Below are 16,232 nucleotides of genomic sequence, written 5' to 3'. Positions count from 1 at the left end.
TAAAATAAATAAAACAAGCGTTGGACATCAAGGGGAATCGCAGGGGCTCGATGATCTATCTATCTAGGAAAGTTTAGGATTAGTTTTTTTATCTAAAACTCGGACTACGAAACACGAATGAACCGTTAAATTATAGTTCACAAGCTAACCGTCTAAGATCCCTATACTCCGAGACTTAACTGTCGCAGGCAACGACACATAGATCAAAGCATTTTAAGCAGGTTCGATTCTAACCCATGAGATTCCATAGGTAAGGGGTATGTGCTTCCTATGACTCCTCACACATCTAAGCTAGGTCAAGCACACATGCAAGCTTGTGGCAACACACACACACTTTAGATCATAGTTAGTTCATGTGGCTAACTTGAAGCTTTAAGCAAAGACTTAGAATTAAAGCATAGAATAAAGTAGAATATAAATCTAACAAACCCTAAAAATTGCCACCTAAACTAAGATCATCTCCCCCCTTTGATTATCCCTTTAAACCCAACTAAAAATCTACTCTAGCATATTTAAGGGAATCATCAAAGCAAGGTTTAAACAATTCATAAACATAAAAGAATAAATAGAGAAAAGGGTTTTAGATATTACTTCAATGATTGTCAAACAAAGTGTAGGATCTTCTTCCTATAGAAAACTAAGAATAAAGCAAATAGAATAGAAAAGAGTTTAGTGAATCTTCAAAGGCTTCAAGAGAGGGACGAGAGAGGGCTTCAGGTCGTCGGCTGCTTCTCTGGTCGTGATCTCTTTGGAGGCAGGTGAAGGTACACTCTAAACCCTAGGGCTTAGAAGAGTATTTATAAGGTTTTGTCTAGGTTTAGGGTTTTGTAAGGGTAGAAACGTCTTTTCTTGTTGAGTGCAGTACAAGGGGCGGCTGAAGAAGGTTCTGGAACCTGGTGACTCCTCCTCAGGACAAGGGGCGGCTGAAGAAGGTTCTGGAACCTGGTTGCTAATCGGATCGTCATTAAAGTCCACTTGGCTTCAAACTTATCTTCCCGTCGGTTTATAACACGTCTTGGTAAATCGGTTATATCTTCTTGATGAATGATCGGATTGACTTGATTTTACTTCGAGGAGAAATATGACTCTATCAGCTTTCGATAGACACCAAGCACGTGAAAATGTGAGTTCTGAAAATTGTTCAAACGTTTCCCGTACTGTAAAGCTCTTAATCTGTCGAAAACGTATTTTCCTTGTCTTTTTGTCCTTTATGCTATAAAACCTTTAAAACCTTCTTGAAACCTGAAATACTTGATAATAGACCTTAAAGCCTTGAAATCATATCAAACTCTTCCTAAATGCATACTAAAACTATAGCTAAAATGGGTAAAATAATGATGTTATCATTGTTCCTCAATCACCAGAACAAATTGTCCCTCTATCACCACAGCAAGTTTTGGCAGAGTCTGACAACTATATTGTCCCTGATGGTGGAGACGTCAATGATCCTGCCATTGATGAATGTTTCACAGATGGCCTAACAACTTATTCTTCAGATGCTGCAGAGTTTGGTGGATCTAATATGGAAGAAGGTGGGCCAAACAAGGTCTGACCCGGAGACCGTATTCTGCATATCGTCCTTGTCTTTAAACTGCCGACCAATATAGATTGCATCTTCTTCAGCTGACACAGGTCCACAACCATTAGTGTTGGTCAAATTAATGACATCATCAAACACCGGCTCTGCGTCTTCAGTTGGCAATGTCGGCTCATAGTTAATGTCATCATCCAATGTGCTGCGAGAGATAGGTTGATGTCTTGCAGTACTAACATATTAGAGAACCTGATCGCCTACATCTGCTCTGCCACCCTCTGGTTGTTAGCCGACCGCATCCTGAGGTTGTGCTACCGTTGATGGCCCACCTTCTTCCATAATAGATCCACCAAACTCTGCAGCTTCTGAAGAATCAGTTGGCAATGTCTGCTCATAGTTAATGTCATCATCCAATCTAAGCATGCAGGATGCAAACTTTTAAGTTTACACAATAGCATTTGGTGTTGTCGACTGAGAATGAAACTGCTTGGACGTGATTTTTCAGGCAGTTTAGTTTAATTGTTCCAGATGCTGAAGACTTGGTTATTGTATCTGATAGGCACCGGGCTATATATGCTGGAATTGGTCAGGTTTACCAACATGCTTTGCTGGTAAAGGGTTGTCTGCATTAGTTGGGAAAGCTGCTCGTGCCTTCAATGTTGAAGCTTTCAACGAGTAGTTACTCGAAATAGCTAATAGAAGCACCCGTTGCACAGAGTATTTAATTGCAATACCAGTTGCACATTGGACTCAAGCTTACTGCCCCGATAAAAGGTATAATATAATGAGTAGCAACGTCGCTGAAGCTCTGAATAGTGCTATAGCGAAGATTGTTGAGCTCCCAATAGTGACTATGGTTGAGTCTATAAGGATGAAGCTGATGCAGTGGTTCTGAATTCATCGAGCAAAGGCAAAAACATTGGCTACCCTTCCTGAGCCAATAACACCTAATGTGAATAAGTTCATGCTTCACAACCATGTTGCATCCGCTGGGTTGGCAGTAATAACAGTCTCAGATTGGACTTACCAAGTCAGTCAAACAGAGGGCAACTTTGTTGATCTTGAGAAGAAAAGTTGTACTTGTAATGGGTTTCAGAAGCTTTGGATACCTTGTTGTCATGCTTTTGATGCAATGAGGACAGATGGTGTATACATTACGTCGCTTCTAGGTGAAATGTATCTTGTCCCTGTGTTTGGAGCTACTTATGAGGCGTTAATATACCCTGTCCTAAATCAATATGATGGCGATGTACCTGTAGCAGTAGTGGAGAATGAGTTCAACCTTCCCACTAACCCACCAGGGCCAGGACGAAGAAGGAAAAGAAGGATTCCTTCTATTGGAGAACATTCGGTAATGTAGTCGGTCAATTGTCTTCATCCCTTGTAAATTTGTGTTGTAGGCAATATATTGAGTTTGATGGTTGCAGGGGAATAAAAGGAAAAAAACGGCCCCCATAAGTGTTCAACATGTGGGCAAACAGGTCATAACCGAGCTACTTGCAAAAACATAATATGATAAGGTATTGGATGTTATATGTGTGTGGTAGGTCGTTTACTTTCGTGTGCGCTCTAACTCATATATGGCAATTTAATAGTTTAAAACAAAACAATAATTCGGTTTCAATTTCGGTTTCCAGGTAACATCGGGATGTTTTTTGGGCACCAGATGCATGTAGAAGTGTTGGTAAATGCAGGGTTTTCTTAAGCTTCATTAAAAGTGAAGGAACCATCTGATTTTGGTCTGCAGAAATAGAAGGAGTGGCGGTTGAAGTGGAATTAGCTTCTTTTGGGCAAGCTGGCGTAGTAATTAAGAGAAAATATTTCTGGTTGCACTGCTAAACCTTTTTGTGGTTGCAGCATACAGGAAATTGTTTTCTGCGAGCAATGTGGATGAAGTACTGGAGTTGGATGTGTGGAAGCAGTGGAGGTGGATCAGAGAGGCTGTTGTGATGGTTTTTTGGAACATAGATCATTTCTTGAAACAATGACTATGTAGGTTGTTATACGTTTGTGTTAGTAACGGTTCAAACTGTTGGTTCAACCTTTGATGGTAGTTATATGAATATTGAACACACACACACACACACACACACACATATATATATATATATATGAGAAAGCGTCTGGTGCATAATAGACTTATGATTACACAAAATAAGGTCACATGAACATACGTAGGTGCATAAATTACAACTGGTACATATAAGAGTACATATTGGACTGCACATCATGCAACATGATATGTTATGCAAGGTAGACTACACAGTAGACGATAATAGAAAGAACTGAAAATATAAAGGCACATTAAGGTCGAGTTAACATAATTCAAGAAAGAGAGCTGCGTACTTGAAAGCAAAACACTTGGGAAAGAGGTGGAGAACAGAGAAGTTGTTAAGGTAACAGTGTGGAAGACTAGTAAAACGCATGAAAGGCTCATAGAGACCAGCATTTGGTGTACCCATCTCTGTTATTTGGGAAACAACCATTTCAACAATTCCAACTGCCTCCTCGACTGACGGAACCAAAGATAAGAATGCACAAATTACTTCCATACCAGTGTCAAAGGACCTAGAACAAATGAGGAACGTGCCTAGAGCAAAGCGAACGCATATGTTGTGGGAAGCTGATGACCTGAGCAGATTTCGAGAGGTGTCTGAAGGTCCGTTTTGTGCAGCAAGTCGCTATCCTTCGACACACTCGGAATTCTGGTTCCCAGCATCCAAAAAGCAGAGTAAGAATGGGCGGTAGATAGAATTTTCATTAGCAAGGGGGCTTACAAATATGAACTCGTCAATGTCAACTTCTTGTAACACAGTGGGATCGAGGACAATCCTATTGAAATTAGGACCAGATGCCAGTAAAGGTCCCAACTGACGAAAACCATGATAGGCAACCCATCTAACTATATCTATACAAGCAAAACTTGAGGAATGGAGTCCATTGAAATACTCTGCAGTTTGGTAGTTGTGTTTGAGTAACTCTATCAAGGGATTTGATGTTGGTTTAAATATCGTGAACATTTTTTGGTGAGTGAGAGCAAAGCATTTACTATAATACCTACCAACTGCTTGAAAGTCAATGATGTTATTATGTTGCTGGTGAAATAAGAGAAGCAAGTAGATATATGGAGAGATGAGTTAAAAGGTGATTGCGTATTGAATAAGCTTATCTTTGATGCAATAAATATTGTGAGCAATAGATAATAAGATGGCTAATGTAATAGGGAGAGGTAAGATATAAATTAGGGTAAACGTGGACTTGACATTAACATTGCCAGAGAAATGTGACAATGTGGGAAATAGACGAGAGAGCCTAACATAAGAGGAGATACATAACTGAAAACCAGTACAGAAAACAATTTGGACAACGATTGTTTAGGGAACATGGACCACACTTGGGAATATGGTCATATCTCCAAGTGTTTCCATGAGACCGAACCTTTCTTGGACCTATCTTGAGGATTGGACGGAAAACTGTACTGCCAATTTTATCCGCGGCTTTAAAAGAACCAACTGATGCTACAAATAAATCTTGTTGGTGAATGGCATCTTCATAGAACCCTAGGCAAATTTGGAGGACTGATGTTGTAAACGAAACATGCCGTTGACCATTGGGTATGCTCTGTAAGAGTTGCAGAGCTGTTTCGGCATGGCCATCTTTGGTTGCAAGTTTCAAACTCTCAAGATAACAAGCAGCTGGATTATGTGCCATTAGACAACGAGAGAAGAAAGGACAATAAGGGGAGGTGAGGTTGATAAGATTTGGATTTTCGAGGAGGAATTGCAGGGAAAGTGTATGTAGTACGGTAGGATGGGAAGCAAGACAGGATTAAAAATTAGATGTCGAAAGCATACCTGAGAGATCAGTAAAAGTAGAACGACCAACTCGGGAAGCAATGTCAAGTGCAACATGTATATCAAGTTTGTCCATTGCAGGTTAAAAAATAATTTAATTGAGAGAGAAAGGCGGAAGAATGATATGTGATGCATAGTTAGTGTCTATTTATGGTGGTAAGCAGATCATTAAAATTCTGATAATACGGTGTGTAAGATGAGATACACAATAACATCCCAAGTGCACTTTTATGGGAGGTGGCATACAGAGTGTGGTAAGGATTGCTTTTGTATGGATTGTTTTAGTGATTGGCAAAGCGTTTAAGTCAGAGATGTGTTATAGATGACTTTACTCAGATAGAATTGAAGGAAACAAGTTATATTAGATATGAAATTTCCATCTGCATTTAATGTTTAACATAGTAGGCAATAACAAGACCAAACAGGCGTAAGTAATAAGAGACCATTAGAAGTACATTTTTGACTTGACTATCGTCCTGACTATCGCCAAATGGGAGTGAATGCGTTGTCAGTAGTCAGTAGTCGGATGCCGGTTAGACGTTAGAGAGATACTCGTCATATAGATGCATGTGTGTAACCTACAATGGCCTCACCAGCTGGGGTAACGGGTGGGAGAGTTTGGTATGAAGATCGTAAGCGGGTCCTCGAATAAAGTTGATAGGCAACATTCCTCCTGCTGACGTTATGAGTTGGACCATTGGAATTAACTGGAAATAGGTTCGTTAGACCTGGCCAACCGAGTTTCATGCTGATGATGTGCAAACCGGTTGGAAAAATTAGGTAATGGAAGGACTGGAACAATCGCAAGACAACGAGTTTTATTATGCTTCAACTGCGAGGAGAGAAGGAGGGGAGCTTCAGACACGCGAGATTTCTTGGGTGGAGATGGCTGATCTTGAAGGGAGTGAAGACGGGAAACATAAGGGAATGAATCAGGGGGAGGATCAACTAACAAACATCTCTTCTCTAGATTTTCCTGCACAATCAAGAGAGAAGAAAAGGAAGCTGAGTTAAACATGGAATCGCCGACTACAAAAACAGTTATAAATTATTTTTTTTACAAAACATGTTTTTGAAGAGATTCATGTACTGCACTACAAGAAAACATGGAATCGCCGACTACAAAAACAGTTACTACTATACAGTCGCAAACTACTTAGTAACGACTGACATGCGCAGTCGGTAAACAGTGCGTCGCTAAAATAATCAGTCGCTAAACTGTCGAAACAAAGCTACTAATTGGCGACTGATAATTGTGGTCGTTTTTCCCTCGCCAAACAGTCACTAAATTTAGCGACTGAATTGCAACGCTTTGGCGATCGATCTGGTTACTCATTTGCGACTGTTTTGGTTACTGTTTTGTGTACGTTTCAGTGACTGTTTTACGACTGTTTAATTATTATGTTTTTTAAAAAATTCTGGTAAAAATGAATTATTTGATTTTATAATAACAAAACTGATTATGATAACTATAACTAAAACATAACAAACATGAAATTAAACAAAGACATAAGTATCAACATACATCCAACATAATAAGTTCCAGAAAATATCCAAACAATCATTACAAAAGTTTTTATGAGTTTCAGAGCAAAGAGGTACAGGAAGTGGAATCGGTTTGCATAGAAACAACAGGAGTTTCAGAGCAAAGAGGTACAGCTGCTGTCATCTCTAACCTTCTTCCCTTGGACTAACACCCCAATACGTATTCCACCACCGAGTAAAGCAGTAACAACCTCTTTTACCGTCCTCTAAAACCAAAAGTATTAAGTATCATGCCTAATGTTATGAAATAACATTGATCATTGCACACAGCAGAACCAAAACATCTAAAGAGATGGATAGGAAAAGACAAATTAATCACACACCTTCAGTAAGCCTACAGTTGCTGTCTCTGGAACTTCAATAACAAGCTCCAAAATCCTAAGGGACTTGATGCTGAACTTTACTGCAAACAATGATATAACATGAGACCCACCACTACAAGAAATATGAGTTTTGTTAGCACTAGAAAAACACAAGAGTTATTGAATAGCTTAAGTCATGTTGAATAGTCCATAACAGAAAAACACAAGAGTTATTGAAACTCATTTTCGAGCATGTCCTGCAAGTGTTCATCGAGAACATAGACAAATTTCTTGAACCGAGGTAGCCACTTGCACTTCTTACAACAATTTACTTTCGTTCCTGCAAACATCGGAGGTTAAAACATGAATCAAAGGTTCTTTACTTTTTCAATCTCTAGAACATTTGTTCATTTATGTGTAAAGATGAATAACTAACCAGTCCTTTACAATTTTTCTTATTCCTCATGATCTATGGAACGCCTGCAAGTATCAACGGTATTGGATATATGGACTAACCTGCTATCGACTACACCTGCAAACCAAGAAGTAAAATTCTTCTGTTATAGTTCTCCAATTTCAAGCAGATTTTATTAATTCTGAAATAGAAATTAGGGAACGACACAACAATGATGTTTCTCTTGCTTCCCTTCTTTGCAGACTAACACTCAAGTCTTACTTCAAATCTTGAGATTCTGGCCAAACCAATAGGTGAATAAAGAAAATCAGAGTCATCTATCCAACTATAAATAAATCCTTTGGAAAACTTCATTAGCTTTGAAAAAGACATCTAGCAAGAAACACTTTGAGCTCAGCCGAGAACCAAACCTAAAATTAGAGACATCTTGAGATAGTTGAACATGAAATATGTAAAGTGAAGTTAGAAGAAAGTTTGAATCTTTAACCTGAACTCTTTGCAATTTTAGAAAGAATCACAAGCCCATCTCCTTTAGTAACCCGAAACTGGAATCGTGTGAGATAAAAGGAGACATCAACGACAATAGAAACAGCAGCGTTATAGCTTGAATGCGTAGTAGAGAGAAGACGACGAGGGGAATGATGAGGAATAGGGTTTTTGATCGGGGTATGGAGGAAGTAGTACGATTGAGAGCAATTGAGAGATACAAGGAGGGACTATGGCGCTTCTCGATTGAGTTGGGGATGTGAGGGATTAGGGTTTGAGGAATAAACGAAAGAAGAAGAGAAACAATTGAGAAGAGATTTGAGGGATTAGGGTTTTCTCGGGGAAGAAGCGAAACGATTTGGGTCTGACCCGTTTTGTTACGGCCCAAATTTGGTTTAAAGTCCAAATTAAATAAAACAGTCGCTAAAGAGTAGCTGTTTAGTCGCAATGTTTGGCGACTGTCAAATTGGTCTCCAAACTAGTCGCAATTTGGCGACTACACTGCGACATTATGCATCAATCTCGAATTAGCATCTATTAGGCGACTGTTTTATTTTAGTAGCCATTGAGTAACAAAACAATAGCAATTCAATCGCTAAATTTAGCGACTGTGTTTTAGGTCGCAACTTGCAGTCGGCAATTCCATGTTTTCTTGTAGTGCTGGAAGATGCGAAGAAGAAGGAGTTTTCGGAATATGCCTTTGACGTTGCTGCAGTAGGACAAGCAGTGTGGCCATGTAGAGAAGCATAATCAGAAGGTGTGACACGCGATAGGGAAAGATTGCTGTCAGATGCAACCTGAGAGCAAGATTTTCCGTTGGTAGAGCCCTCTATGTTTTTGGATTTGGACTTAAGTTGAAGTTGTCCCAAATTAGCCAGTAAAGACTCCTTAAAAGCTCTCAACTTTAAAGTTACAATACCATCAACTTGTTGAGCACACTCAAAGACGTTGGACGTTTTACAATGCCTTCTCCTATGTCTTGTGGAATCAACCTCTGAAGAGGAAGTCACCAAGTCACGACTATGTATTTTTTGGTGTTGCGGGCGTTCAGAGATGGTAGAGATGAGTCGCCTCCAAATCCAAAGTCTGGGGTAACCTTGTATCCAGATGATACAAGTGATTCTAAGAGCTGCCTCTTTGGATCACCTCCGGCAGTAGATTTGAATTCAGTTGCTGCTGACCAAGGGAACAAAACTTACAACTGGAACATATGATAGGTAGATGTGTAAGAAAGTAAGTAGAAGTACGAAGAGGAGAAGGATCGAGGTAGAGCGCTTACAGATGGATCATGTTCAGTCGAGACGATGTTGGAGGTATGGTAGGATTTACATTTGGGGAGATATGTAATAGAATGGTCAAGAAACGTTGACCTGCCTTAATTATGTGGGAGAAACTTGAGCAACGAGGGGATGGATCTAAATGCGAGGAGCTGAATTGGAAGAGGAAACCCATGCGCAACTAAGGATGATTGTTTGAGTTTTTGGATAAGAGCCGCTTGATCTGGGATGTACTCTCCAATGGTTACCATCCTAAATAGGCGTTCGAATGAATGCCGACCCCAACGATAGTGAAGGAAGAATTGAATATCTTTAACCATCTCAACAACTTCCAAAGAAGGTTTCACAGGCTGCGTTCTGCAAAGGAGAATGCCTTCAACAATAACCACTAATGCAACTCTAAACTTCCGCCAAACCGGCATGTTTGGTTCAGCCTTCAACAGGGTGATAAGATCATCAACAGTTGTTGACGCAATGTTACGACCTATAAGTTTATACCAGTATGGAGCACATCCATTAGCATGATTGGTTAGAGGGAGTAGTTCGGCAGGTGGTGGAAAAGGTGCAAAGGAAAGGCCAGTCAATTGTTCACACTCAATCAAGGAGAAGCGCGAAGGTTGGCCTCCATTAACAAACAACATTTCGTCACTATTAGGAGTATAAAGTTGTCTACATAATAGCTGGTGGACTAGTTGACAAGATAGAGAGCAAAACCAAACAGGCAAGGAGAAGAGAGCCCCAAGAGGAGATGCCAACAACATATCTAGCTCAGGCAACCCAGCGAGGATTTGCAGGATGTCAATTAGGTAGCGAGGTCTTGAGTAGGAGTTGATACAAACAACATGAAGAGGGTAGCAATTAGCCGCAAAAATCCGTTGAGGACTCTCACCTTGGGGGAAAATAAGAGACAACATAGAGAATGTTAGTAAGCAAAGGTACATAATAGAGCAACATTTTTAAACATGTAGATGTGTTTAGTAGGGAAAGCAGATGAGAGAGGAGTGACTGTGCAGCCATTGGATACTAAAGAAAAGTAAGGGACATAAGCAGAAAGTTAAGTATAGCTGTAATAATATAAACATATAAACCCTCAGGATTGTAATAAAGGGAACCCAATGGAGAAATGAATAACAGGAGCAAAAACCGAAAAAGGCTTGATGTACAGATAACAGTAAACCCTAATAGTGAGGATATCTGTGGCAAATAGGATAACCCTATATTGGAGAGTTATATGGAACCATAATGTAGCCTAAAATTGAGCTAAACTAATAACAAAACAAGTGAAGCAGAGCAGAGGTGTCGACAAAGAAGAAGCATACACTAGAGTTGTCTACTTAGGAAATCAGCTAAATATAAAACAAGAAGACAATTAATACGCATGTGGGTATGGTAGAATAGACAAATAATAGACGAAACAAATAAAAGTAGAGTTAGAGAGATCTACTTCAAAATTTATACCTGATGATAGTGAAGTGCTATGTTGGTTAGTAGAGGAAGACATTGCTTCCAATTGAACCTACATAAGAAAATTTAAATCGCTAGGAGGGATAAGCAACACAAATAAGTTAGTCGACAATACTGCGGATGAGAAAACATAAGTAATCGAGAAGAGCAGATATGAGATCCCAATAACTGAAGTGCTTGAGACCTACCGATTGAGAGAACTACAGACAGAGTCAGAGTTGCCGCCTGTAGATTGCGATTTGAAGCCTAAGAATAGCAGACAAATTTGAAGTTCTTGGAGGATGGTACTCGTTGATTCTCCAGACCAAAGTTAAAATTTGAAATTAAATCTAGCGGTTTGCAGAAGGAGTCAGATGAGAAATAGAAAGGAATAATTGGGAGGCCTCATGAATGTTTCTGCATATTGTAGATACACATTGATGTTGAAGAGTCATCAATGTCGGCAAGAGGAGAAGGTTTAGCGAACAGTAGAATAGAAAAAAGGAAAAAAGAAAAAAAAATATATTCAAAGTTTGAAAATCAGTAGCCTTCGACTTCGGAGGGTTACTCATGTAATTTAACGTAGGCAAGAAATGATAAATACATAAGTACGGACAAAAAGTCCAAATCAGACAATACTCGTGAGATTAAATGCTTATCTCGTAAATTTCTCTAAGAATCATTCTTTTTTTCAAGTTATTTTTCTGTTTCACTTATGATTACATGCATTAAGAATCATTATTTTCAAGATAGAAATCTCGATCTACTATTCCTCCGTCGTCCTCATTTCACTAAAAAAGAAAGCATGATGATGATAATGATGATGATGAATCTCAATGTGAATCGAAGGAGGCACCGAGGTACATACAATCACTCGTATCTACCGAGAAACAATAACGTAAGTTGGTTAATTTGATGTTCAGCTCAAAAAAAAATTGATATGATAATGTGATAATGTTTCTTTCTTTGGTTGGCTTCAGTAACTCGGGCTGGAATTGTGGGACTATGAAGGCATGAAGCTCCCTAATCATGCTGATGTCAGCGATCTCTCTAGCGTACGACACCATCGACTTAATCGTGGCTATGAAGGTTTGTATACTATCATCCCTGCTATAAGTCTCAAACCTTCTAGAATATCTCTGATGGTTTTTTCTTTTTCTTTTGGGACAAAATCTTAGCTCTTACCTACTTCAAATCTTCTTCTCTTTATAAAAGGGCCACCTCCCCTTGTTAATTTCTCATATATGTAAACTTCTCTCCTAAGAAGGAAAAAATGAAAAAAAAAAAAAAAAATCTCCAAATGAATTTGTTTCTAATTAGGTTTCTCATCCTTTTTATTTTTATTTTTGTTAAACAAAACATTACTCATCCTAAGATAAATATATTAACAAAACTTTTCTAATTTTTTTCTCTTAACCGGTGAACATCCACTTCCTCCACCGAATGACTTACTTGCCAATCTCTAGAAAAGGATTTGGGAGAAAGATAGGTCATCATTCAAATTTTTTTTACGGAGAAGAATGTAAGGAATCATTAAGTTTTATTTTTAAAGAATATATAGGGTTCTAACATAAATGTTTGATATTTTTGGTCCATTTCATAATCCTTTTTTCTTTATGGGACTATGAAGGCATGAAGCTCCCTAATCCTTCTGACATCGACCATTTCGTCTTTAGCGTACGACACCACCAATTTAGTCATGGCTATGAAGGTTTGCATACTATCATTCCTGTTGTAAGTCTCAAACCTTCTAGAATATCTGCGGTGGTTTTTTCTTTTTCTTTAGGGACAAAATACTAGCTATTATCTACTTCAAATCTTCTTCTCTTTATAAAAGGAACCACCTCCCCTTGTTAATTTTTCATATTTGTAGACTTCTTTCTTAAGAAGGAAAAAAAAAACTGGTTTCTAATTAGGTTTCTCATCTTTTTTCTTTATCTTTTTATTTAACAAAACCTTTCTCATCCTAATAAATATATTAGCACAACTTTTCTAATTACTTCCCTCTTACCCGGTGAACATCCACTTCCTCCACCCAATGACTTACTTGCCAACAATCTCTAGAGAAGGATTTGGGAGAAAGATAGGTCATCATTCAAAATTTTTTACGGAGAAGAATGTAAGGAATAATTAAGTTTTTTTAAAAAAGTAAATAGTTTTCTAACATAGAAGTTTGATATAATTGATAACTCTCTAATTTACATGTTTTTAGCATCCTTTTTTGTCCATATTTTGCATTGTTTATACCCTTACCTTAGCATTTTAAGGTTATTAACTGTATGAATTCACTTTTAGGCCATTTAGGGTGTTGCATTCTTGCATTTGCATACTTTGGATGAAAACAGGTGCTTTAGAGCCTAAAATGGGGAGAAACAAGGACAAATCCAAGCATGTACCCGAAGGAGCCATCGAGCTGGAAGAACAGTCTGAACCCCAACACGATCGAGGAGGAACCAAGAGCAGGAAGAACAACCCGAAGATCTACCCGAGGAGTAACCCGACCTTATCCTTGTGTACCCCATCGAGTAGACCCTCGGGCAGGACTGGGAAGCTAGGTCAAAGGGGTTTCCATATATAAACCCCCCTCTTCTTCCTCGCAAACGAGCACGCCGTAGACCCTCAAACCAAAGAGCGAGAGCTTCTAAGAGAGATCTAGAGCGACTCAAACTCTTTTCCACTTTTGTTAGGATTTATTTTACTTCTTTTTGTTATCATTTTTAGATTTCTGCTTTATACTCTTCTACTCTACTCTATCTTTGATATAATGTAATTTTCTTTCACTTATGCTTTTGTGTTTTCGACAATGAGATCTGAGTACTGTAGTAAAGTTTCTAGGGATGGGATAGACAATTTTCTGTTCTTGACCGATTATGATGTCTTAGCTTGATATTTGTGTTTTATAAATTCCCTTCTAGATTGGTGTTCTTAATGCTGTCAACAGACCGAGAGGTTGAGATTAGATCTAGGGCGTTTTACCACCGAGAGATGTACATGAAATGCTCTAATCAATCAATGCTAGAGATTTACTCACTTAGCCTAAGAGAATAGATGAGTAAGGGGTTTATTGACAATAATGAATCGGTTTGTATTGCCTGCTTGGTCATGTTTCTCCAACGAGAGTTGGGTAAAGAAGTGATTAAGGTTGCTTTTTTCTATCACGAGAGTGTTTTGAAAAATTTTTAGAGATTCATTGTCTAGGGAATATTTTCTTGAGGTATGTAGGATATCCATATTGGTCAGGAACACTTAGGAGTCAAGTACCCCATCCTTAGGAGCTTTTGTATTTAGATTGTTTACGTTTTTATTCATCACTTGATCCCTTACCCGGACATGTACACGATCACCTACTTCGAGTATACCTTTGAGCTGTTCTTGCTTCCCTTGTTTACTCGATCACCCCACCCGATCCTGTACTCGAATGCTTGCATCGAGTGCTTAGGTCGTGTGGTTCTTGTTCTTTTGCTTTCTTTTGCTTATTTTAGGATTGTTAGATCAAACCCAACTATTGCTTGGCTTGACTTGCATAGTTCTGATCATATCTTATCTACTAGCATAACAACCATTTGGATTGATAACCCTTTGTACTACAACTGCATAGGGAATTGATACCTTGGGTGAAAATCCTGTTATCAATTTGGCGTCGTTGCCATTTGGTTGATTTTCATTTGCTACATTTAGGATTTGAGCACTTGCTAGATCAAGTTCTATAATTTACTTTGGTTAGTTACTGACTTGTTTACTTTCGTATTTGTTTGTCTTGCATTTCAAGTACAACCCGAGAACCCACCCGACCTGTTACTCGATCACCTGGATCGAGTTGACCCTCGTATAGTCACTCGGTCAACTGTTTGTGCATGCAAACACGATCCAAAGGTAGCCAACACTTGAGTCCTTTCATCGACAACATCGATAGACCTAGGGTACTACGTCAACAACAAGTCTAGCAACCACAACCAACAACAATTGAGGAAGAAATGATGAACGGTCCACCAGCTCCTCAAGCACGGACCAACATAGGAGCAAGAGATGCTCCATCTAATCACACTCAATGACATGGCATTGTGCCACCTGCTGTCCAGAACAACAACTTTGAGATCAAGAGTAGTCTCATCCAGATGATACTAACAAAGATAAATGGAGTTAGTGAAGATGGATTCAAGCTCAGGCTTTTCCCATTCTCTTTGGGACACAAAGCACACATCTGGGAGAAATCACTCCCCAAGAAGTCCATCACCACCTGGAAAGCATGCAAGAAGGCTTTTCTAGCCAAATTCTTCTCCAACTCCAGAACTTCAAGGCTGCGAAATGATATCTCCGACTTTGTTCAGAAGAGCAATGAGACGTTCAGTGAAGCATGGGAACGTTTCAAGGGATACACTACCAGATGTCCTCATCATGGCTTCAGCAATGCTTCATTGCTGAGTACACTTTATAGAGGAGTGGTCCCCAAGATACGGATGTTGCTGGACACGACAAGCAATGGTAACTTCCTCAACAAGGATGTTGATGAAGGTTGGGACCTAGTGGAGAACTTTGCTAAATCTGACGGGCATTATAATGAGGAGTATGATCTTACTGTGCGATCTACAGGAGAAGAAGATGCCAAGTACAAGAGGGATATGAAAGCCCTAAATGACAAGTTGGATAAGCTCCTAAGCCAGCAGCAGCACGTCCATGCCATCTACGAGGAAGACCAGTTTATGCAACATAATGGGGAGAATGTGCAACTTGAGGATGTGAACTACGTCAACAATCAAGGAGGCTACAACAAGGGGTACAACAACTACAAACCAAAAACGAACCTGTCCTACCGTAACCCCAACATTACTAATCCTCAAGACCAAGTCTACCCATCCAGAGTCCAAAGGAACCAAGGTCAGCAAAAGCCTTTGATTCAATACAATCAACGCTATGCTCATAAGCAGCAGTACTCGGGTAACTACCAACCAATTACACCACCTGGATTCCAACAACAACAAAGCCTGTAGAACCAATCCCAAGAAGCTTATCTACGCGCTGATTCAACAAATGATCCAGAGTCAAGCATCGGCTGCAGTGGACGATGCCAAACGTTTTGCTGATATGAGCAAAAAGATCGATTTTGGATACAATGACTCGACTGCTAAGTATGACTCTCTCAACACCAAGCTGAGATACCTCGAGGGCCACCACAACAACCAACCACCTCCAAAGATTAACCAGCTTCCAGGTAAAGCTGTTCAGAACCCAAAGGATTGTGCCACTGCCCAAGCCATTTTCCTTGATGATGATTATGAGGACTACCTCACTGAGTACAGTGATGTTCAAGATGGGGATGCTATGGATCATTATGGGATAAATGAGGCCAAGTACTACATATCCGAGTATGAACCCGAG

The 16,232-nt window shown here is 39.3% G+C and overlaps 1 protein-coding gene, 1 non-coding gene and 1 pseudogene across 2 annotated transcripts; 1 reads left to right on the top strand and 2 right to left on the bottom strand.

The window, feature by feature from the left end:
* Positions 1 to 2,318: 2,318 nt before the first annotated feature.
* On the top strand, positions 2,319 to 3,484 carry LOC147929720 (uncharacterized). The gene is made up of 3 exons (XM_087480703.1): positions 2,319 to 2,390; positions 2,445 to 2,885; positions 3,392 to 3,484. The coding sequence occupies exons 1-3, from the start codon at positions 2,319 to 2,321 to the stop codon at positions 3,482 to 3,484; spliced, it is 606 nt and encodes a 201-aa protein (XP_087336829.1).
* Positions 3,485 to 6,091: 2,607 nt separating this feature from the next.
* Positions 6,092 to 10,923, bottom strand: LOC147929719 (uncharacterized; annotated as a pseudogene).
* A 4,228-nt stretch (positions 10,924 to 15,151) lies between these two features.
* Positions 15,152 to 15,258, bottom strand: LOC147929718 (small nucleolar RNA R71). The gene has a single exon (XR_015578988.1). It is a non-coding gene; the product is annotated as a small nucleolar RNA R71 (small nucleolar RNA).
* Between the last annotated feature and the right edge of the window lie 974 nt (positions 15,259 to 16,232).

Source organism: Camelina sativa, chromosome 13 (genome assembly GCF_030686135.1).
Source record: "Camelina sativa cultivar CO46 ecotype springtype chromosome 13, ASM3068613v1".
NCBI lineage: Eukaryota > Viridiplantae > Streptophyta > Magnoliopsida > Brassicales > Brassicaceae > Camelina > Camelina sativa.
This window is presented reverse-complemented; position numbering and strand designations above follow the sequence as displayed.